Here is a 23,190-nt window from a genome sequence, read left to right as displayed (position 1 = left end):
TGAAGAAGAGGGGATTTCAGCCTGGCCCAGGCTGAGTCAGGGGCTGGATATGGTCTGAACACAGAGGAGGTGGCCCCAAACACAGCCTGGTGAACAGTGGGGGGTTCCCACAGCCCACCTCAGACCTGAAGGTTTTTCTAGCACAGGAAAGGGAGTTCTGTGCAGGAGCTCTCCAAGTGAACCAACATTTGTCTGCTGCAAAGCTGTTTGAAGGCAATGTGGGGAAACCCCTCACTCTTTCAACATCTTTGCCAGGAATAAAGACAAGCTGGACTCCTGCTGCAACCAGGGCATGCAGGTGGGTTTCCAGAAAGCCACAGGGGACAGAAAGGGCAGGAACATTTTGCATTTCTAATGGAGCAAGAAGCTGTCCCAGTCCCTGGCCCCACTGGAACAATTCATACAGGGATGTCCTAATGAAACCAGAGAAACTTCCTATTAGTTCCTAAAAGGAGCAGTCTAACAAAGCTGCCAAAAATAAATCTGTGTAACGAAGAGCCTTTGTAAATTATTCAGGTATTATATCCCACTCCAGGTTCAAGGAGAGAGGTTGTACAGACATTTTCTGCTCTGAAGCTCTGGACACAAGGTGAAAGCCATGCTGTCATTATTATGAAAATGTAGGCTCTGAGATCCTGCTTTTACCCAGAGAATACTCTCTCTTTTACCTGGAATTAAAGAGGAAGAAATAAAAAAAGGCACAGAAGCAATTCAGGCGCTGAGACAAGGAAGGTTTTTTTGCTTTTCTCCACATCCTCAGGGTGTCTGTTGAGTGCCATCACCTCAAGCTGACCACGCACAGGACCCCACTGGGTGTGGGGTGGCTCAGCCAGCAGCTCCTTTGCTTCTCACTTTGATTTGAATGCTGTGGCCTCCTTCCAGTAGAAACAGGGCTGAGACCCACCAAACTCATTCAACTTCAGCCGCCCTGGATACCCCACCTGCCAAGAAACCCCCAGTCCCTCCCTGGGCTGCAATCCCCCACTGCTCCCCTATATTCAGGCATCTGTGAGGCATCTTAGAAGGACCAGTGCTGGCATTTTGTAGGTTATTAGCCACAGCCGGCCCATGCCACACTTCTGGGGCTCACAGTTCTCCCCTTCCTGCCTCCCCAGCCCCTCTTTGCCAGCAGCAGGGCTGGTTCTTGAATTTTTTTTGTTTTGTTTTGCCCAGCCCTGCCAGGTCTGGGATGGGATGGGATGGGCAGGCACTGGACCTTGGCCCCCTGCCACATCCAGGCCAGACTGTCCCTTATCACCCCTCCTATCACAGGGATTATTGGCTTTTGATATTAAACTTTCTCTAGATAGCATCAGACAATCAGCCAGACACCAGGCAAGGGCTGGGCAGGCCTGGCAGTGATTTACACACAACCTGCCTCTCAAGTCCCTCTTGCACATAAGGGGCTGTTTTCCTTCTCTCCCTCACCATCCCAACCCTCCTGCTGCTCTTAGGAGCTGTGCAGGTCTCCCTGCTGCAGAAAAAAAAGGCTGGAATGAGCAGTGGGGTTCCCAGGGAGCCAGAAGAGGCACAAACGTGGCATTGGCAGGGCACAGATGCCACCAGCAGCACTGTCCCTTGTCCCCATCGGCACCCAGCCCCAGCTGCTCCATTCCCTGGCACACCCAGGTGCCCCTGATGGGACATAGCAGAGTCTCAGTGCCCACATGGACAGCAGGCAGGACATTTGTTCTGCACTGTGTGCCCACGGTTCCGTGCTCATTTCCTACTGAAACTGTCTTGCTGCTTGCTCTGAGACGCAGAAATGAACAGCAGCCCAAATTCCTCGCCTACACCAAGAAGAAAAATGAGAAATTGTCCCTGGATGTGCATAAGGTCCCAGCCAGGAATGGCCTGTAGGCAGAAAGGGCATTTCTCCAAGAGCAGCCTTGGTCCAGGCAGGCTTTTTACAGCTGGTAAAACATTCCTACCCTCTTTGATCCCATTTTATCAGTGACTTGGAATAATTGGGCTCCATTCCTCATGGTGGCTGCCCCCCACCCCTCCCTTCTGCTGTGGCCTGTGTTTTTGCTGCAGACTGATTAAGGGTAATTATCATCCTTTTTACCAGCCAAAGTGCAAGGAACAGTTCACACTCCTTGCAGGAAGCAGGAAAGGGATTTTGCAGCTGAGCCGTGATTAGGAAGCACATGGCAGGGGTGCCTGAACCTGCTTGCTCCCTGGGTGGTGTCCCTGAGGCATTTGGTGGGAGATAAGAGGCAAATTTGGAGCTGTGAGACAGTCAGGAGGTGCAGGGAGATCCTCTGACCCTTTGGTTGTGAGAAGCTTCCCAGTTTGCAGAAGCAGCAGCGTGAATCCCTCTACGTGTGAAACCCAAACTGAGCCTGAAGGGAGTGACCCCGGGGCTGGAATGGGCACAGGAGCAGCTTCCTGAGCCGGCCCAGCTGTGCCGAGGGCATGGCCAGCTTCAGGACTCTCCCCTCCCTCCTCTGCCTCCCTTGCTGGACGAAGGGAGGAGCCAGATACCAATTTTAGGGTTAAAAGGGTCAGCCAGGCTCTCCTCCTGCCCCTGTGCAGGATCAGTGTTCATCTGCTGCACTGGAGCTGCACCAAATGCACCAAATTTGCAGCATTTTCTGAGGTTTGCACAGGGAGGACAGATTGCTACACCCTCAAGAGTCTCTCTGTTCTGTGCACTCCTCCAGGTAGGGAGAACATTTCTTCCTGACCTCAATTTTTGACAAACACTGAAGCATGAGGCTGGATTGATTGCACAAGGAGATTGTGTCTTAGTAACTTGTGTGAATGCTGCAGCAGCTATGCTAATTCACCATTACTTTATTTATGAAATCTCTGTGCAGGTTGAGTGCAATTAAATGATGTGTTTTGGGATGGTAAGGGATGAAAGGATCACAGAAAATGTAGGTTTGTTATCCTAGTTTACTGTGCACTGAGCCCACCTACAACACCATGACAAACCAGATGTGAAACATAAGGTTTAAAAAAACTAATGCAGCAATTGCTGTCACGGGCTGCATTTGTCAGTGCTGTTTGATCTCAGTGCCTTTCCTCCTCTGTTCAGAGAACTCCAATCTCGTGGCATCTTCCTGTGACAGGCAATTGCAGAACTTGTAAAATTAATTTTGGGGGAGGATGAAACATTTGACACGTGCTCTGCAGCTGGGTCCCTGGTCCCCATCAGCCCAGACACATTCCTGCTTTGAATATCACAAGAGAAGGAGGCTCTGCAAGCACTCTGGGCAACCTGTGCTGTGTCAGCAGCACAGGAAAGTTCTTCCTCATGTTCAAGGTGGAACTTGCTGTGCATCAGTTTCTGCTCATTGTTCCTATTGCTGAGCAGAAACTGCTCCATCCCCTGGCAGTTCCCTTCAGATATTTATGGATATTGGTAAAATTGGTAAAATCCTCTCTTGGTCTTCTCCAGGCTGAGCACAGCCAGCTCCCTCAGCCTGGCAGTGTGGCAGCAGCTCTTTGGCCACAGAGGGAAATAGATAAATTTCCCAGGTATTATTCTGGGAAAGTCTGTGTGAAGATCAGAGAAAAAAAATGAGAAACAATTCTTAACTTCTTGTACCTGGTATTGTGAACATGGGGAATGGGTTATGGAGATTTGTTTACTGTAGGGTGGTTTCCTAATTAACTAATGGTGATGGTGTTTTAATTAAAGGACCAATCAAGTACACCTGTATCATAACTGTCTCTAAAAGGATAATGGGTTTTTAAATAGGATTATTATTGATCAGGCTTCTGTGAATCATGGAGTTTATGCCAATTATCACCTGGCCAGGGTGATAATTGCCATTGTATGGCAGGGTCACCTCCCTGACCTGCTGGCAATGCCAACTCAAAAATGGGTAAGAAATGGGGCCAGCATGGAGAAAAGGGATGGGACTGGGATGTGTCTGCATCTCCATGGCCTTGGGATCCCATCTCCAGGGGATCTTCCTCTCTGTAAACAAATGGGGGAGATCTTTGGGCTCAGCATCAACTGCTGCAAATGTGGGCCATGGGAACAGCCCGGCACATTCACCATTGCCATTGTATGGCAGAATCTCCTCCCTGACCTGCTGGCAACGCCTGCTCCCCTCTGGAACCCACAAAGAGCTGAGAAATGGGGCCAGAATGGAGAAAATGATGGTACTGAGATGGGTCTGCATCTCCAGGGGATCTTCCTCTCCGTAAACAAATGGGGGAGATCTCTGGGCTCAGCATTAACTGCTGCAAATGTGGGCCATGGGAACAGCTGCTCTGCAAGTGGCCTGGTACGTTCAGGATCAGCTTTCTGCAGGAACAGGGACATGGAGCCCAGGGAATTGCACAGCACGCTGGTGACACAGCTGAGGGAAATCTCAAATCTCCTGGGAACCCTCTGAGCACCAAAACTTTTCCATTAGGGCAGAAAGGGAGGGAGTGGATGGGCTGTTGTTGCTTGCAGACTGGCAGTTCTGTCATTCTTAAATCAACACTTTGATCAGGACTCATCAAAACTCAACATCTGTGGACCCAAACTTCCCATCAGCAGGAGCCAAGCAGTTGCTCCAGAGGCTGGATGCAAATTTTATTTCTCCTTTTCTTTTGGCAAACTGTGGAAATTTCCTCAGGATCTGCTGGCCTTTAGATTTTCATCCTGCCTAAGAGAAGGCAACCAAAACAAGCTTCCAACACAGAGCAGCCCAGCAATCCCACCTTGGGGCTCTTCAGCAGCCCCAGAGCGTCACCTGTGTCACCCTCACAGCCTGAGGACATGCAAAGAGCTCAAGTGGCTTTCCCAGTCAGGACAGTGCTGCAGGAACTTCAGGCTCCTTTAGGGCTGTCCAGGAGTTCCAAAGGGCAGCAGGTCACGGGGAGCAGCCACTGTGGCTTGGATCCTGGGTGTGCTGAGCACTTCTGTCTGAATAATTTCCAGCTGCCAAAGCAAAATGAGCATGAGGCCTTTGTCAGAGGTGTGTGATGAGGGAGGAACAGTTCTCCTGGCTGTTTTCTGGGAGGGAAATAAGAGAATGGAACAAAGGGAGGTCAGTATTGATGCTGTTAAAGGCCGAACTATGAAAAAAATTTAGAAAATTATTTTTACTGAGGCAAATAACTCATGGGAATAGCACAGGTATAAGAGAGAATTTAAGTGGAAAATAGAACCTGCTGTTTGTGAGTATCTTGTGTTTCTGTCTCAGACGGACTGGCAAACCCCTGCATGAGCCAGGCTGGTAACAAGGAAGGCAGGTATGGAACAGCTCTGTGGTGCTTTTTTTGGACCTTCAAAGGATTGTTTAGATACAGACCCCAGGCAAGGCAGGGTAAGAGGAATGCAAGAGGGGGATATGTGTGTGTGTGTGTGGAGAGTCCAGGTGAAGCTGCTCTGCTTGGGGCAGGATCCCAGAGGGCACAGGGGATGCTCTGACAGGTGAGGCTGCTCTGTTTGGCACAGGGGATGCTCTGACAGGTGATGCTGCCCTGGCAGCACAAGAACCAACACAAGGCTGTGGATGAGGGGATGCATCAGGCTGCTGCTGGCCGGAGGAGCTGCTACAGGTCAACAGGCACCTGGTAGGAAGCAATGAGGAAACCTGTGATGAAGGCAGCCCTGAGACGCTGTGTGGAGACCTCGGGAGAGGGCAGGCGGGCAGGCTCGGTGCGGCTCTGCCGGGACACGGCCGGAGCCTGGAGCTCAGGGCCGGCCCGTGAGGCCTCAGCCTCTCGCAGCTCAGCCCTGAGGGCGGGGCTGCCGGGGTCTGCGGGCTGAGCCGCGCCCGTCCCTCACAGCTCGAGCTCGGGCCCGGCCCGCTCCGGGCACCGCTGGCGGCTCCGAGCGGAGCCGCAAAGTCCGGGGCCCGGGCCCGCCCTGTGCCGCCATCCCAGCGGCCGCCAAGGCCCCACCCGCCCGGCGTGGCCCAACCGCGGGCCCGTAGCGGGCGAGGGGAGGCGGCGGCTCCGCGCTGGGCCCGGCCGCGCCCGGTCACGGGAGGCTCCGCTCCCATCCCGGCCCGCCCCGCCATGGGCGCCCGGTCCGCCACCTTCCCACAATGCCCGGCGGCCCCGCCCCGCTCCAGGAACGCGCGTCCGTGCGCCCCCCCCCCGCGACCGGCCAACCAAACCCTGCGCTCCCATTGGTCGCGGTGCCGCGTCCCGCCCGTCCGGGCCCGCCCCGCTGCGCGCCGCGCTCTCCCATTGGTTCCGACTGCTGTCAGTCAGCGCTTGTTTTCGGCGGCAGCGGGTTGGGTTGCGCCGGCTCGTCGGTGTCTCGGTGGAGCCGTGCGGAGGGAGCGGCGGCGCAGCCGGGCGAGAGCGGCGCGGGGGCGGCGGCGGCGCTGGCGCTGGCGCTGGGCCCGGCCGCAGCACTCGGGGCCGGGGCGAGGCCGGGCCGGGCCGGCGCCGCGCAGGGCGGGAGGGTGGGGAGGGAAGGGGGCGCGGGACGCGGGACCGGGCCGGGCCGGGCGCTGCCGGCCGTGCGGAGAACGGTGGTCGGTGCCGGGGGGGTGGGGGGGTGGGCGGGGGCGTCCCGGCCGCGGCGCGACCATGACTCTGGAGTCCATGATGGCCTGTTGCCTGAGCGACGAGGTGAAGGAGTCGAAGCGCATCAACGCCGAGATCGAGAAGCAGCTGCGGAGGGACAAGCGCGACGCTCGCCGCGAGCTGAAGCTGCTGCTGCTGGGTGAGTGAGGGAGGGAGTCCGGAGCGCGGCGCCGGTCCCGCCTCAGCGGCTGCCGCGGGGCCCGGCCCGGGGCTCGGCAGGTCCGGGTGGCCGGGCCGGGCCGGGCGGGGAGCGGGTGTGGCGGGGAAGCGGCGGGAGCCATCCCCGCCTCAGCCCGGCGCTCGGGGCCGCTCCCGAGCCGTGCGGGGCGGCCGCCTCATTGGCTGCCCTTTGTTTGATTTTGTGATGCGTTCGCTGTCAAAATGGGTTTTGACACGAGCAGGAACTAAGCGGCTGGAATTCCTGGTGCTGAGGGCGGGCACGCACGAATTTGTCTCGGGGAGAGGATTCTCAGCAGTGCGCTGGGAATCCGCTGGTGGAGTTGGTGCTTTTCAGGATGTGTGGAAAAACGGGCCTGCAGCTCCTAAAGGCAGAGTTTCCCCTGGGGCAAGGGCTGAGCAGGGCGGTGTGGAGGTTCTGGAGGGAACAGACATTCCCCTGTTAGTGGGAATGCACGATGGGGAGATGCCCGTGCTGTTCAGAGGTGCAGATCACCTGTGCGGCCGTGAGAATCTAGGTCTGCGGGTGGAAACACGAGTTTCATCCGTGCCGTGTTCAGATGAGTTTCCAGGGATGGGTAATCAGCTGCAAACTGAGTCTTGCAGGCGTGTGCCTCCTCCTGCAGCAGTGAGTTTGATGTTCGTGCCGAGGTAGCCCCAAAATGTAAACTGAAGTTTCAGTTTTCATGCATGCCGTGATTAGCGTTGCTTGTGTGTCAGATATATCCTGCTTTGTGTCTTGAATATTGTATTATCTCGAGATGAAATGTGAAGCAGATCCGATGGATCTGTTGACAAGGCATTAAGGTCCGGCTGAAGAAGGAGGCTGACCCTTGTGAAAAAAAATCCACTTTGCAGAAGTGTGTGTGTGCCCAGCCCCTTGGAGGGCTCCAGTACCAGCACCGGTGCCTGGGGATAACTGTCAAATAAACCCCAGGGCTTTCCTTTTCACCCTGAACCCTTCACAATTAATGCGTGGCTATTCTTTGTGTGAAAGGTAAAATCGAGGGCTTCGCATTTCTGCTCTTTGGAGATGCTGTGGCAGTTTCTGTGAGGTTTCTTGTTCCTCACTCTCATGCTTCCCTAAAAGCAGTCCCACAGAAGCAGCTGTGTCAAAATAGGTTGTCGCTATAGGATAGATCTGGGTTAAGAAGATCCCACTGGATCTAAATATTTCACTTCAGAAAGAATTCAAATTGCTCAAGAATTCTTTCTGCTTTTCTAAAAGATACAAATTCTGCATCAGATTAAAAAAAAAACATACAGAAGGAGGTTATTATTGGATAAGCAACACTTTGGGTGTAGACAGTGTTTGCAGGATGCTTTTCACTGGTCACAGCACGTTGCCCACCCTCAGCTGGCACAGGTAACCTGTGTTCTCTCTCCCTCCTTGCAGGGATTTCTTCTGTGTTGCTCCTGTTCTATGCAGTTCTTATATTTACATGTATTAATGATTGGCTTAATGAGAGGGCTTTCCCAAAATCTCCAAAATTTTGAATGTGTGAAGGCAGTTTCCACCTTGTAGAAACTGTTACGTTTTTCTTGTCACTACATCTGGTGACAGTTACTTTGTTGAAGCCTAAGACAGAAAATTAAGGTGAAGAATAAAAGTGCTGATCAATGATGAACCTGTTAATAAGAAATTCAAGGTGTTGGACATTGCCATCTGGTACAAAGTAGTAATTTGTCTTTTTATTGGGAGGGGAGGATATTTTGTACAAAAATTACTTGTGATTAAGCATGGGATACTGTTGACTGAGCAGTGTATTTGCTGGGGGATCATGAGGAAGTTACTGTAAACTCTGCTGCTTTCACATGTTGGCAGAAGAAGTGGTGAATTCAGATTATCTCCTGTCATATTAAAAAAAGGATTTTGTGCTCTGAGAGTTGTAGATCTTGCCCACCAGAGCTTGTCACCTGCTGCTGTAGTGCTGTGCCTCAGGGAGAGCAAAAGGCAACTTAAAAAAACCCCAAAACCAAACCAAAAACCCACCACCAATAAGTAAAACCAACCCCCAAAACCAAGAAAGGACACTGATGGAGTGACAGGAAGAATCTGTGTTTGAACCCTTAAGTCCTGAGGCAAGCCAAGGTCAGGTGTTGAGGTTTCTTTTATATTTTCATTGTTGAAATGCTTTGAAGCGCCACTTTTTTTTTTTTTCCCCTCTCAGTTTTGGTCACTGTGGTAAAAGACAAGGAAGTATTTCTCACCACACTGACAGAAACCACGAAAGATCTCAGTTTCCAGTTTTTCCCCCACTTAGGGCTCACCTTTGTATTCAAGATGGAGATAGTTTGCTGCATATTGATAATGTCTACAGTGTTAATTTCTGGCTATGCTGACGTGATTTCTGTCAGTTCTTGCTGTTCATTTCAAACATTCTGCTTCTAGTTAGGTGCTTGTTGCTTTTTATCTGAGCATTTTTATTTGTTTGCCTTTTTACCTACCAAGATAAAATGAGTAACTGAGTATCTACATGAGAGTATTAATTGTGTATTGGGATGAATGAGATCCTGTCTGAACCCATCTCTCCCCTGATGTGAGGAGGATCTGGTGGTGCCTGTGGGGAGAGCCAGGGCTCTGCCAGCATTTTAACTCCAAGTCAAAAGGATTTGTATCACTGACATGATATATTTTGAGTTTTTGGTCTCTGTAGCCAGGTGAGCTGGGCCACTGTGTTAGAGAGGTGTGGGGTTTTTATCAATATCCTGCATAATGATAGCAAATTTTAGAAGCTGGAACAAAAAGCAGTCCACAGAAATGTAGCGGTGTCCATTTAGGCTGCTGAAATGTGGAGCTGAGCTGATCCCAAGTGAGAGCTGGCCTGGGTGTCCCCTCCACGAGGACTCTGTGCACGGGGCGATGTCACCAGGGCCGTCCCAGTGGAATTGTGAATTTAGCAATTCTAACTGCCTGGATGCCGTCTGATGGCGTTTCTCCCTCCTGCTCACCCTGTTAGAAAGCTCCCACTGTCCTTTGGTATCATCTGGTGGCCTTCACATGCTGAGTGACACTCCTGTGTGGGGCCATAAATGTAGGAGTGCAAAGGACCTGCCCGAGTGACGGTGCAGGAAGCGCTGCCCTGCGCCGTGTCCTGCCCTCCCATCTGCTCCCAGCCCGGCAGTAAAACCTGAAAAAGGAGGAAGAGAAGGAAGCAGTGGCCTTGCAGAGCAGGCTGCAGCCCGTGGGGACCCAGGCACGGCACCGACAGCTGGAGCAGTGGCCTACTCTGCTCTCCCTGCCAGACGCCATTTTTAACTCTCTCCCACCCAGAGCAGGATCGCAGCCATCCTGCCACAGGCAGCAAAAATTTGGGATACAAGGCCCATGTGCTGCCTGCCTTGTTCGTGGCAGATAGAGCTCCTTGAGCTCAGTTCTCTTTTCGAGTTGATTTATTTTTTTCCTGTTGTGTTCGGTTCTTCCCTTCCCGCGTATAAAGCAAAGAACGTTTTGTGCCAAATTAGAACAAAACAAAATTTGCTGTGTTGCTGGGCTTCTCCTGGCCATTCACTGCTGGGTCTGTAGCACTTTTCTGCCTTGAGAGTGTGTCCAGGCCCTTCCTGGCTGTTGTAGCATCTTGCTGGAGTATCTGGGAATAGGTCAGGTGTGACGGGCAAGGGCCTCTTGACGCAGGACGTGTGGGAGTGGCTGTAACGTGAGATTTGGAATAAGTACCAGAGCTACTTTTGAAGGCTGCTGGAAAGGACAAGGTGTCTTCCTTCCAGGCTGCCTTTTTACCAGTCTGAGAAGTGACAAAAAGAGGGGTGGGAGTGGTGTGTGCTTGGGTGTAGTGATAGGAGCTTTCATCTGTCGTTGATTTTGCTGCTGGTGGCTCCTAATTCACTTTCTTGCATCCTGTAGGCACTGGGGAGAGTGGGAAGAGCACGTTCATTAAGCAAATGCGTATAATTCATGGCTCAGGCTACTCTGAAGAGGACAAAAAAGGCTTCACCAAGCTGGTGTACCAAAACATCTTCACTGCCATGCAGTCTATGATAAGAGCCATGGAAACCCTGAAGATTCTGTACAAATATGAACAGAACAAGGTAAGTTGGTCATTTTTTGCACAAATCTTTAGTCAGTGAGGAGGATTTTGAGTTCTTGTTTCTTTGTATCTTTCTGTGTTGCAACTTCAACCTCCCTGAACTTTTTTTCTATAAACTTTTTATGGCATTTTCTTGATACCCAACTCCTTTTACTTGGTTGTGTTAAGGGACAGAAGAACTTTGCATGGTTGGTGCACTGGTGTGCCTAGTGAGTGGTTGGGATTGGGGTATGAAGGGATAGCAGGGGTGTTATTTTTACTCATTTCAAGGATTCAGGGTTGTTAAATGTATTGGCATTTTCTTTGCATGTGTTGCTGTTCTTACTGGAACTTGAATCTGGCAAAATACATGCTGGACCCCAAAGAACAGACCTGTGCTGGTAGTTACCCCTCTTTCTGCAATCCTTCTGTTTTTCTGATAGCTACTGACCAAGGATACAAACCTTTCTTGAAGAATTTTGGTCTCAACCACAGAAACATGCTGATTTTGGGACCAGGAATTAATTTTAGACAGATCTGATCTAAATTATTTTCTCTTTTTGAGGGGGAGGACAGTGAGAGTGAGGGCATGCCAGGAAAATAGATTTTTTTTTTAGCATATTTTGCCTTTTTTAATGCTTAGTATCCTTAATATTTTGAAGTTGTGTTTTATCTGACCTATCACAGGGTGTCTTGGAGCTGATTTTGAATAATTGTTTGTAGGGATTAGATGATGCCTCTTTCCTGTCTGTGGTGAGAACAGGCAGAGTGTGAGAAAGCTTTCCCTGTGCTTTAAGTGAGGCATGGTTCTGATAAATAAAATCTGCCAGCTTTTGCTTGCTGTAACTTGTGCAGAACTTCATTTTGGTTTTTATTTATTGGGGGCATTGGCAAAAGCCCCTAGGTGTGGATAATCCCCTCACAGACACCTCAGACTGTGGTAGTTGCTGTAGTCCTTCCTTTGCTTTGCCATTGTAGGGTGGGGGTTTTTATATCCCCCAATTTTGGGGTTTTTAAAAAAAAAATTCTCTCTTTTATTCTTCTTCTTTTCAATCTGCAGGCCAATGCAGTGCTGATCAGAGAAGTGGATGTAGAAAAGGTCATGACATTTGAGCAACCATATGTAAGTGCAATTAAAACATTGTGGAATGACCCTGGAATACAAGAATGTTATGACAGGAGAAGAGAATATCAACTTTCTGACTCAGCTAAATAGTAAGTATACAATCCCTGGCATGCTTGTGGTGGGAGTGATGCTCTAACAAATGATACCTGTCCACATTTTATTTATTAAAGTCCAGAGTTTGTTTCCTTATTATTTGCTGCTTTTCCTGGGAGTCTGGTGGGTGTAAGGGTGTTCATACATCTGCTTCAGGATGTACCTGGGGCCAGAATCTCCACATTATTCCATCTGTATTGATCCTCCTGGCTCTTGGGCAGCAGGAGTGCTGCTCCTTCTCATCAAGTTTACCATGTGTAACTCAGATTTTATTCATTACAAATCCATTAAGTTTGGCAATGTACAGAGGATGTTTCTACATTTATAAGTAGAAAAGCTCAGATGACACTTGATCCTGAAACATGAAGCATCTAAACTTCCTCTGTAGTAAAGATTGTCTTCCCCACTCCTATACAGAGTGGATAAAGTTGTTTTTAGTGTATCTGGCTGGTGAATTACTGTTCAAATATCCCCAAAAATATTTTCTAGTTAGTTTCCACACCATATTTAAAATCATTCAGACAACTCCTGCCTTTCTCATTACTCTACAGAAAGACTTCAAGTAGCACTTTGCACATCTGTATCTCTATGTGCTGCAACCTAAGGTAGTTTTTTCCTTTTTCCTTTGTTATTTTTTTCCCCCCTGTCCTGCTTGCAGCTATCTCAGCGATGTGGATCGTATTGCCACCCCAGGATATCTACCAACTCAGCAAGATGTGCTACGGGTTCGAGTCCCTACAACCGGCATCATAGAGTACCCCTTTGACCTAGAGAACATTATCTTCAGGTACTGGAGGTGTCTTCATGTTACAGCTCTGCTGGGCCAGCAGGGAGATGGTTTCAGGAAGGATAAGTTGGGGCTTGCTGCAGTGGATGTGTGATGGGTGCTGCTCCAGTTGGGGTGCTCTGATGTTTTGGCTGGCAGAAAATTCAAAATTCAAAGCTCAACCTGCTTCAAAACCCAGGGAACCATCTTGGTGTCCTTCTTGGGAAAGGTTGCACTGCTGAAATTGTGATTTGTGAGGCAACTCAGTGAGATGTGCTATGGGTTTGAGTCCCTACAACTGGGATCACAGAGTACCCCTTTGACCTAGAGAATATTATCTTCAGGTACTGGAGGTGTCTTCATGTTACAGCTCAGCTGGGCCAGCAGGGAGATGGTTTCAGGAAGGATAAACTGGGGCTTGCTTCAGTGTGTCCACATGGTTTCAGTGGATGTGTGATGGTTTCTGCTCTAATTGGGGTGGTCTGATGTTTTGGAAACTCAGTAAACTCAAAATTCAAAACTCAAAATTCACAACTCAACCTGCTTTTGAATCAGTGACACTTCAAAACCCAGGAAACCGTCTTGGTGTCCTTGCTGGGAAAGATTTGCTCTGCTGAAATTGTGATTTTTGAGGCAGCTGAGGGATGTGCTGAGAGCTGAAGCCACCAAGGGCTGACACTTTTTGTGCAGAAATTCTTCCCTGTATCCAGCACCTGCCTTGAGAGCTGATTTTCTGTGCCCACCTTGTGCTCTCAGGGTGGCACCAAAACTTGCTGTTGCAACAGAGAGTCTTTGCAAGCTTAAAGCAGAAACTGAGCCTGGCATGACCAGGCTGAACCCAGCAATATTCCAGTGTTTCTCTCTGGCTGCTCTCTGCCCTTCCCCACCACAGTGTGGCATTGCCAGAGAGGAATAAAAGAACCTGCATCCCCTCTTTTAAACCATTTGGCTACAGAAATGCAGCATTCTCCTCTCCCTGTTCTGGAAAAAAAAAAACCACACTGGGAGTAGGTGTAGGATTTTCTCAAATTGAACCACGTGTGGCACTTCAGGTGAGTGCCAGAATAACTTTAGTGAACTTTAGTGTGCAGGTGGGACTTGAAATTGAGAGGCTGAAGTGCTTGACAGTTAAGCAGCACATTCCAATAAAAGTGTAACAACTAAAGAAAGATTTGGGTGGGGGAGAAGCTTTCAGGCAAGCAGGTGCTTTAATTAAAAATAAAAATAGTTTGCTCATGTGACAGAGCACAGTTTTGAAGGACTTGTCTTTTCAGACTCAGGGCTGCTGTTGAGCAAACCAGAGCAGAATGCAACAAAAATGGTAAAGGGTGAATTTGGCATCACCCACCTGTGGCCATTCTTTCAGTTTGCTGTATTTCTGGAGCATATTTTGTAAATTTGATGGTTTTTTTAACAGGCAGATGCTGTCACATCCCTGTGCCAGGTTAATAGGAATGGTAAAGAACCAAATGAATTCTCATTGTTTGCTGGTCCTTTGCATTCAGAGAACTGCAGCTGCCTCTGTGATATTCTTATTTATTTCTCTTCCTCAGAATGGTGGATGTTGGAGGTCAGAGATCAGAACGAAGGAAGTGGATCCATTGCTTTGAAAATGTGACTTCCATCATGTTTTTAGTAGCACTTAGTGAATATGACCAAGTTCTGGTGGAATCTGATAATGAGGTGAGCCAAAGAGTGGGAACTCTGCAGGAGGGAGAGAGGAGGAGGAAGAAAGGAAAAGAGGGAGGAATTTCTTTGTATTTCCTTGAAGGCTGGTACCCAGGTGCTTGGTGCCAAGCTGGATTAGCTGCTCTTATTGGTTTTGGCCTTCAGTTCTTGTTGCAAAGGGAACATGAGCCTCCACAGGTCATGATGTCCCTGAGGATGGAAAAGGCAGAGGGCATTCACATCATCTGGACTTCTCAAGTGAAAAATGAAATTGTCTGCAGTTGCAGAGTCCCTTGTGCCATGCAGTGTGCTCCCAAATCACCCCTTCCCCTCCTGCACTGAGTTACTTCAGGCTTTGCTGTCTTGTGAGGTGGTGACTGCACTCTTTGAAGGTGCAAATCTGAATTTTAGCACTTGCTAATAGATCAAAAACATGCTATTAGATAAAAATAGATGCTCTTTTCCTAGTAGACAAAAGATGCTCACAAAGTACCATTGGACAGTCCTCTCACATGACTCTTAAAGCACAAAATGACTTTTAAGTCTTTTGATGTGAAAGGCTTGGCAAATAAATGAACCTTGAGTCCCTCAGATTTTGCATTTCCTTTCCATTTACTGATCCAGCTTGAACCAGACTCTACCTGGGGCCAAAGTTATTTCGTGTATAATGTTTGAGATGCTGAATTCCTACAGATCTGAGTGCATGTGCAGGCAGCAGAAAGGGATTTTAGTGCTCCTCTGTGAAACCAGGGTTTTGTTTTTCTGCTTTCAGAACCGGATGGAAGAGAGTAAAGCTCTCTTTCGAACCATTATAACTTATCCATGGTTCCAAAACTCTTCTGTTATCCTCTTTCTCAACAAGAAAGATTTGTTGGAAGACAAGATCCTGTATTCCCACCTTGTTGACTATTTCCCAGAGTTTGATGGTGAGTGGATTTTAAGAGGGAACACTTGGTGGGGTGGGGGTGATTTAATTAAAATTGACTTATTTTTTAAAGAGCACTCAGATATAGAAGTGGAGAAGGCATTAATTGGAGAAAAAATGCTTACAGCAACAAGAAAACATCACAAAAATATCTTAATCATATATAGACAAGTGGAACTGATAGGTTGATCAAATAATGAGCCTCTCCTAGATGAAGAATTATCCCCTCCAATATACACAATGGAAGTCTAACCTCTACCAGTTAAATAAATAAAACCAGTTTCATACCCATGACAATTTACTGATATTCTGGCTCTTTTAACCCTCTAGTTAAGAGGTGACTTGAGTCTTTGTTTTGAGAAACCAACTGGTCAAATATCCAAGTTGTTTAAATGATGGTGCTAAAAAAAAATCTTCCTGCAGTTTGAAATTCTTATTAGCTTGCCATCTGCTGTTGTGGGGAAATAATATCCATGTGAAACAGAGAATTTCCCATCTGAAACAAAACTCCTTAGCCAAAATATTATTTCAGGCTCTTCAGTTGAGTGCATTTAAAGCTGGCTGGTAACACATCTGTACAGGGCTGAAAATAAAATCAAAGTGGTGAAGGATAAATCAGGCAACACTCTTCTTGCCACGCTCTCATGTATTAATTCTGTAATTATTTGCTTAAAAAAGATGAGGTAAAGGAAGAATTACCATCTTGCAAGCAGCTTTTATCTTTTAGAGGACCAATGAAATTGCTCTTGGTGTTTCCTCCCACATCTGGAGTTCCTGCTTGGAGCTCAAGTTTTTCCAGCAGGCTGGGAGTGGCTGAAGAGCTGCATCCCCGACAGGGAATGGAGTTTGTTGGGTTCCAAACTTCAAATGGAGCTTTAACAGCTGGAGGCAGATCCCAGCTTCCAGGGGTGTCCTGTACTTCCATGTTTTCCTGCAAGCAGCTCCTTCAAGGAGGTTGATGGGAGGTTGCCCGTCAGACTTCCTCTCAAGAGATGGTATTTGCCATGCAACAACAGCAGTCCTGTGAGAGAAATTGCAGTAGGTGACTCTTTTCTGGGGACTTGTCAGCAATGTGAATTAAAAACTGGCCCAAATCCCCATTTTCAGCTCCTGTGAGGTGACCAGCTGGATCAGACTGACTGTATTTTGACTGGCAATAACCCTTGTTCCCAAAATTGACTCTTGTGTCTTTAAGCCTGTGAGATCCACCTGAAAAAGTTTCCATGGGAAAGCATTTAGGGGTATCACTGTTTCCCAGTGGATGCTCCCACCCTGGCTCTGATTTCCAAAGCAGGGTCTGAACTGACCCATCAAAACTGCAGAGTGCCCAGGGAGTTGGTTAGACAGCTGAAAACCATAAGTCACTTCATCTCCTGGAGCTTTGATCCCATAAATAATCTTAATTTTATCTTTAAAGATGTGTAACCGTAGGAAAAAAGTGCTGCTGGATCTGGGGATGCACAGGAGTGAAACCATTCACTGGTTTCCCTGTATATTAGGAAGAAATGTATATTAGGAAGAAATGTACACCCCATTTCCATGGGAGAGCCTTTAGGGGTGTCTGTCCAGCATCTGCCACTGTTTCCCAGTGGATGCTCCCACCCTGGCTCTGAATTGAAAGCAGGGTCTGAACTGACCCATCAAAACTGCAGAGTGCCCAGGGAGTTGGTTAAACACCTGAAAATCATAAGACACTTAATCTCCTGGAGCTTTGATCTCATAAATAATCTTAATTACATCTTTAAAGCTCTGTAACCCTCAGGAAAAAAGAGCTAAGGGAGTGAAACCATTCACTGGTTTCCCTGTATATTAGGAAGAAATGTACACCCCATTTCTGTGGGAGAGCATTTAGGGGTGTCTGTCCAGCATCTGCCACTGTTTCCCAGTGGATGCTCCCACCCTGGCTCTGAATTGAAAGCAGGATCTGAACTGACCCATCAAAACTGCAGAGTGCCCAGCAAAGCACAAGACACTTCATCTCCTGGAGCTTTGATCCCATAAATAATCTTAATTTCATCTTTAAAGCTCTGGAACCCTTAGGAAAAAGGTGCTGCTGGATCTGGGGGAGTGGAAGCATTCACTGGTGTCTCTGTTTGCTGCAGGCCCACAGAGGGATGCACAGGCAGCCCGTGAGTTCATCCTCAAGATGTTTGTGGATTTAAATCCCGACAGTGATAAAATCATCTATTCCCATTTCACATGTGCCACAGACACAGAAAACATCCGGTTCGTCTTTGCAGCTGTCAAGGACACCATCCTACAGCTCAACCTGAAGGAATACAACCTGGTTTGACCTGCTCTGCTCTTGCCCCTTGAGAGGCTTCTTTGTGAAGAAAAGACAAAAAAAAAAAAAAAAACCAAACAAAAAAAACAAACAAAAAAAAAAAAAAAGAAATTTTAAATATGACAGGATAAAAAAAAAAGTTTTAATTTTTGATGATGTAATGATTGCAAATTGTCTGATCTGTGGAGTGGCAAGTGCTCGGTGTTATCCTGGAGTCTCATGTCTCTGTCCACAGAGTAGTTGATTTCATATTTTTAACAAATTGCTTTTATGTCACAGTTAACGGGGATATGCCTCATTTCTTCAGCACCTTGCTTACTTCTTAATTTTTGCCAAGCAGCTAAGGCAGCCTCATCTTGATCTTTCCTTTGTTGCTAAGCCACTTTTTTTTTTTTTTTCTTTAATTTTTAATTTTTTCCCCCCTTTCATTCCCATGGTATATGTAGAGAAAAACAAAAATCCCCAACACTTTCCAGCTGAGATTGTGAATTCACTGGACTGTGGGAGTGCAGAATGCTACTGGTCCCTTTGCCTTGTGCTATAGGGTGCCTCTGGTGTAATTTGTTAATCCTGCTTCCTTCCCCTCCTTCTTTCCCTTCCCTTCCCCAGGACACGCTCCATGGTTCACTGTGATGAAATGTTGGGGAGGAGCAATTGCTCTCCAACTATTGTGCAAAAAAAAAAAAAAAAAAAAAAAAAGGCAAAACAAACAAAAAAAAGCCATCACTTTTCCATTCTTTATATGTTCTGAGTAATTTTTTGTTATCAATTATAAAAGGTATGGAGACTGTGATTTTTTTTTTTAAATTATTGATGTTCTATACATAGTTTGCTATGTGTTGCTGTATTTTGTTCATGGACTACAAATGATGGAAGCTCTTGGAGCAATAGCTGCTGAGCCTGGGGAAGTGCCTGACTGTAATTGTTCTTTTTTAATTTCATTTTTATTTCACTTTTATTGCTTTTTTTAATTTTTGTTTTCCCCGCACACACACAAACACATCCCACCCACACCACAAGCACGTGGCCATGTGTGCACAGGGCTCAGTCTGCAGAGAGGAACTGTTTTGTTGGGAAGAGTTTTTGCCATCAATGAGCAACTTCTCTATGCAGCAGTTACCAAAAGCACACTGAGTGACTGTGGCACTCCAACATCAGACTTTGCCTGGATTGAAAACCTTAATCTTGTGCCATCCTCTAGGTCTTTTCTTGCTGCCTAATAGCAATCAAGCCTTGTTTTAATTGCATTTTGTGCCAGTGTGTGAATGACTTTGTAAGAATTCCTCAGCCTTGCAGAGTTTGAGAGGACCAGAGCTGGAGGGCGAGAGGCTCTGCCAGGATTGTTCCTTTTGGAGCTTGAGGATGGCTCTTGGAGGGAGTTCTGTCCCTCCTGTTGATGCATTCCCCTCTTTGGAGGAGTTTGGGATCCTCTTTGGAGGATTTGCACACATCCTTGCTGCAGGGTGCTAGCAGTGGTTAATTAATTGTTAGCAGTGGTTAATTGTTAGCAGTGGCTGCTGCAGAATCCAGAGAGCCCTGCCCTGGCTGCACTTGGTGCAGCAGGAGAGGAGGAGAGAGGCAGCAGCACCAGCTGGAAGGCAGAGTGGGTGAAATCGTGGATTCTCAATGCCACCTGAATCTCCACTGAGCAGGAGGAGAATGAAGCCTTTGCACATAGGAGAGCTTTAAAGCTTTATTTTGCAGGAGCTGAAGCAAATCAAGGTGCTGAAGGGAGAGGAGAGAGGCAGCAGCACTAGCAGGGAGGCAGAGTGGATGAAATCGTGGGTTCTCAGTGCCACCTGAATCTCCACTGAGAAGGAGGTGAATGAAGCCTTTGCACTTGGCAGAGTTTTATTTTGCAGGAGCTGAGGCAAATCAAGGTGCTGAGGGGCTGCTGCCAGCCTGGGAGGAAGAAGTGCATTGGCAAGGCAGGGAGAGAGGGTGTGGGAAGCAGGAGGTGAGACCCACTGGGTGTGTGTCAGTCACTGATGCTTCTGTTTCAATCCCAACAACAAGAATTGGGTCCAAATTCTCCAGATCAACCAGACTGCCCCCTCGAAGGCTGCCAGTAGAAAAAAGACTAAAAAAAGACTAAAAGGAGCTGCACTGTTGGAGGGGGCTGTTGATATTTTGTCTCTTTTGTAGACAGAGCACTACATCAGTGTTTTGCACAACGTTGTAAGAGTAAATCTGACTGTCTGAGATGCTTAAGATGCTTTGATCTAGAACACTAAACCATGGAGGGACATAATTTTGAGTAATTTCTGTTGATAGCTCCCTCATTTTCCAGAAGCCTCTGTGTGCTCAGAGTGCTACAGAGCAAAGCAAGCTCTGCTCCAGGTGATTCCAGAGCTCGAGTTGGAACAGTAGCCATGGGACCAACAGTTGAAGAGCCAGTCTGAGTGGTGATGCTGAGGGAAACAGCATCTCTTTAGACTAGCCATGCTCTGGACTGCATTTAACCCTTGGGAGGAATGAGGAGGGATTCCCATGTGTCAGACAGCTTTGCATCAATTTTACTGCTTTTTTTTTTGTTTTGTTGGTTTTTTTTTTTTTTTGTTTTCATCTTTATGCCAAAATGATCCAGTTTGTAGAAATTGTCTTATAAAGAGGAATTTATAATCATCTTCATGTATTCTAAGTGCTGTTCCTCTGAAGCAGACAGCAGCACCAACCTCTTCTGCTTCTGTGATCCTTTTGTAAATGGTTCACACTACAGCTGTTGCCAGCAATGAGCCTGGCACTGACATACACAGGTTCTTGGAAAATAACTTCCCAGAAGTTTCTCTTTTCCAAGCTGAATGATGGTGGTACTTCCACTTGAATCAGAAACTTTTTTTTTTTGTCTTGTTTTGTACCTTCCCCTTTCTTTAAGAGCTGCTGCCCTGGCACAGGAGGAGGGATCTTGGCATCTGTCTCTTTGCAGAGTGACTCTGCATCGTGGGAAGCTGTGGGCACAGGGATTTAGGAAATGTGCTGTACCTCGTGGGGCACCTGCTTGGGGTGGCTGTTGGCCTGAGAAGTGGCTCAGGGGAGGGGAGGGAAGGGCTGAGCTTTGCTCAGTGACTCTTGCTGAGTTCTAAAACCTCCTCCTGGACTGGGGTAGGAATGGGTCAGACCTGTCCACGTCACCTGGAGCTGTCTGTGACTGTATCACGTGTGAGAAGATTGCAGTGTTAGCACGTGCTTTCCTTAGCGAGCAGCTGCTCGTGTGCCTCCAGCTTGGCCAGTGAAGTGTTCCTGCAGAACTGGCTCCTGTCTCTGTTGGCTGGCAAATGCAAAAGTGCCAAACCTTGAAAACCAAATTTGCCTGTATTGACCTTTCTGAAAGCGAGGCCTGTCAGAATTCTGTGCAGGCTGAGTGTGACTTTCAGAAGAAAGGTTAAAATTGGGTTGTTGTAGGGAATCCAGAGCCTGAGGAGTTGGCTCTCCTTGCTAACCTCTGCTCCTTGTGCACTTTTAATCTTTGTTCTGTTGAAGAAACCAACATACTTGGACCTAGTTTGAAACTTGAAGTCAGTGAGCAGAGGACCATCCCTTTTCCTTCACCATTCCATGTGGATTGGCAACCTGGTGAGCAAAAGCCCCTTCCAGCTGCAGCGTGTCAGCTCCTGCCCTTCCTCCCTCCCCCTTCTCCTCCAGTTGGATTCTTTGGTCTCTCGTTGTTGCTTCCTAGCAATGTTGGCCTTGCGTTCAACTATGGGTTTTTCTTCATGTGTTTTATTGGTTTAAAAAAAAAAAAAAAAAGACAAAAAAATACTTAAAAAAACCAAACAAATGGAAAAAAAAAAGACAAAAAAAAAAGTACTTCCGGAGTGTGCTGACCATTGTATTGTCCTGTACAGAGCCCAGGTCGTTAGAGTCCAGCAGAGATAAAGTGTGTTATGCAGCACCCAGTTTTTTAAGAGTATGGTTTGTGCCAATGCCCCTTCTTTTAGTAGTGCCAGAGACTCTTTACAAGTGCCAATGTGGTGGAAATTATTTGGTTATACTTGTATATTATAGGATCCTGATTTAAGACAATTTAAACATTATCCTATTTAAAAAGAATACTATATAAAATGCTGTTTTTAAACCTTGTCATTTGCAATGCATGTATTGTTGTGCGTGTTGGGGGGCGGGGAGGGAAGAGGGTAGGGTAAAGGAGTTTCTGAATAAGATGCCCAGTGTCAGGATCTATTCAGACTCCAAACTGTCTCATTCCAGTCCAGGAGTGTGATTGTTTCTTGGAATGATCCCACTCTGACTGCTGGGCAACACGCTTATTACAGAAATATCTGATGGAAATTGATTTTCATATCTTTCTCCTGAAATAAACTCTCTGTTTGAAATTGGAATAAATTTTGTTCCTAAAAGCCGTGGTGGTTGTGTGTGTGTTTCTTCTCTCCTCTTCCTCCCTGGTACCCTGTGGAACCAGCAGCTCTGCCTCCTGTCAGAAAATCAGGATTCTCAGGCATAGAAACAAAGCATGTTTTGGTAAATAAAAGCTATAATAGGCCATAATTCTATATAATGCACTGTCCCATTGACTCTGAAATGTGAGCAGTGTCTGCCTGGGGGTTTAAGGTGCAGGGATGCAATGGTGGCATCTTGATTTGAAGTTTTCCAGGATTTTGGAGTGGGATTACTGAGGGAAGTTGTTGGTGTTTTCTGCTGCCTCTTGCTGTGCTGTCAGCCCCTTGCAGGCACAATTCCAAGCAGGAGATCTTGTTGCCAATAGCAGGAATGTTGGTGGGACCAGAACTGCTTTCAGTCTTGTCTGTTAGAAACAGAAATATGAAATGTGGTTTAAAATCATCCCTGAAGGAGTCCAGGGCTGCATGACTGTGAAAACTAAAACGTCCACAAAGAGATTTCCTGAGATGGAGTTTATAGAGCTTAATTCCTTTTCTCTGGGCTCATTCTCCAGGAATGTTGCACTAAATCAGCTGGGAGTGGGTAGAGATGGCCAATTTCCTCTTTGTAAAGGTTTCCTGTGTTTTCAGGAAGCTGCAACTGAGGATGTTCTGCTCCCTTCAAGGTCACTTAGCCCAGGTGAAACTGCAGCTCCTGGGCAGCCTGAGACATTTTGTTGGCTCCCACCAGGAAGGGAGCGGTGGTGTGGTGGCCAGAGCACTGGCAAGGATTTAAATTGTCACTTTTCCAGCTTTGGGTGAGTTTTTGTTGCTTTTCTCAGAGGCTCTGTCCCCTCAGCAGCAGAGTCAGTGCTCGTGTCCTCAGTCACGTGTTGTGCTGTTCTCTGCAAAGAGCCAAATCTGCTCTGTTTAAATAAAGCAAAGCAACAAGTTGAGGGGGAAAAAATGACTTTTTAACACCCAGTATTTCCAGCTGGGTGGAAATCCTGGGTGGCAAAGGCCTTTTGCAGCCTCCAGGTGTGAGTGGGGCTGTTCTGGAGCAGCCCAGGGAAGGAGGCAGCTGAGGGAACAGCCCATGAACAGCCCATGAACAGCAGGCTCACACTTGCTGCTTTCCCAAGGACCACTCCAGCCCTGGTGCCTTGTGAAAGCTGACCTGAACAGACCCCAGACAGAGCTAAAGGATAAAACTGGGATTTATTAAGAGGCCTCAATGGATCCACCTTGGGCAGCACAACCCAAAATGGCCACAAAATGGACAACAGGTCATGGGGTCTGT

The 23,190-nt window shown here is 47.6% G+C and overlaps 1 protein-coding gene across 1 annotated transcript; it reads left to right on the top strand.

Moving 5' to 3' along the window:
* The first annotated feature begins 6,473 nt into the window (after positions 1–6,473).
* GNA11 (G protein subunit alpha 11) lies at positions 6,474–21,911 on the top strand. Its single transcript, XM_066566553.1, has 7 exons — positions 6,474–6,631; positions 10,532–10,716; positions 11,755–11,909; positions 12,572–12,700; positions 14,233–14,362; positions 15,120–15,273; positions 17,375–21,911. Exons 1-7 carry the CDS (start codon positions 6,496–6,498, stop codon positions 17,563–17,565), a joined length of 1,080 nt encoding a protein of 359 aa, XP_066422650.1. The 5' UTR covers positions 6,474–6,495; the 3' UTR covers positions 17,566–21,911.
* Positions 21,912–23,190: the final 1,279 nt, after the last annotated feature.

The sequence above is a fragment of the Molothrus aeneus genome, chromosome 27 (genome assembly GCF_037042795.1).
Source record: "Molothrus aeneus isolate 106 chromosome 27, BPBGC_Maene_1.0, whole genome shotgun sequence".
Classification (NCBI taxonomy): domain Eukaryota; kingdom Metazoa; phylum Chordata; class Aves; order Passeriformes; family Icteridae; genus Molothrus; species Molothrus aeneus.
Note: the sequence above shows the minus strand (reverse complement) of the source record. Positions and strands in the feature narration are given on the sequence as shown.

Excerpts from the sequence above, each read along its gene's own strand:
- GNA11 (XM_066566553.1), top strand. The coding sequence starts at position 6,496 with ATGACTCTGGAGTCCATGATGGCCTGTTGCCTGAGCGACGAGGTGAAG. Across the intron at positions 6,632-10,531 it reads GCTGAAGCTGCTGCTGCTGG|GCACTGGGGAGAGTGGGAAG; the intron begins GTGAGTGAGGGA and ends TGCATCCTGTAG. Across the intron at positions 12,701-14,232 it reads CTAGAGAACATTATCTTCAG|AATGGTGGATGTTGGAGGTC; the intron begins GTACTGGAGGTG and ends TCTCTTCCTCAG.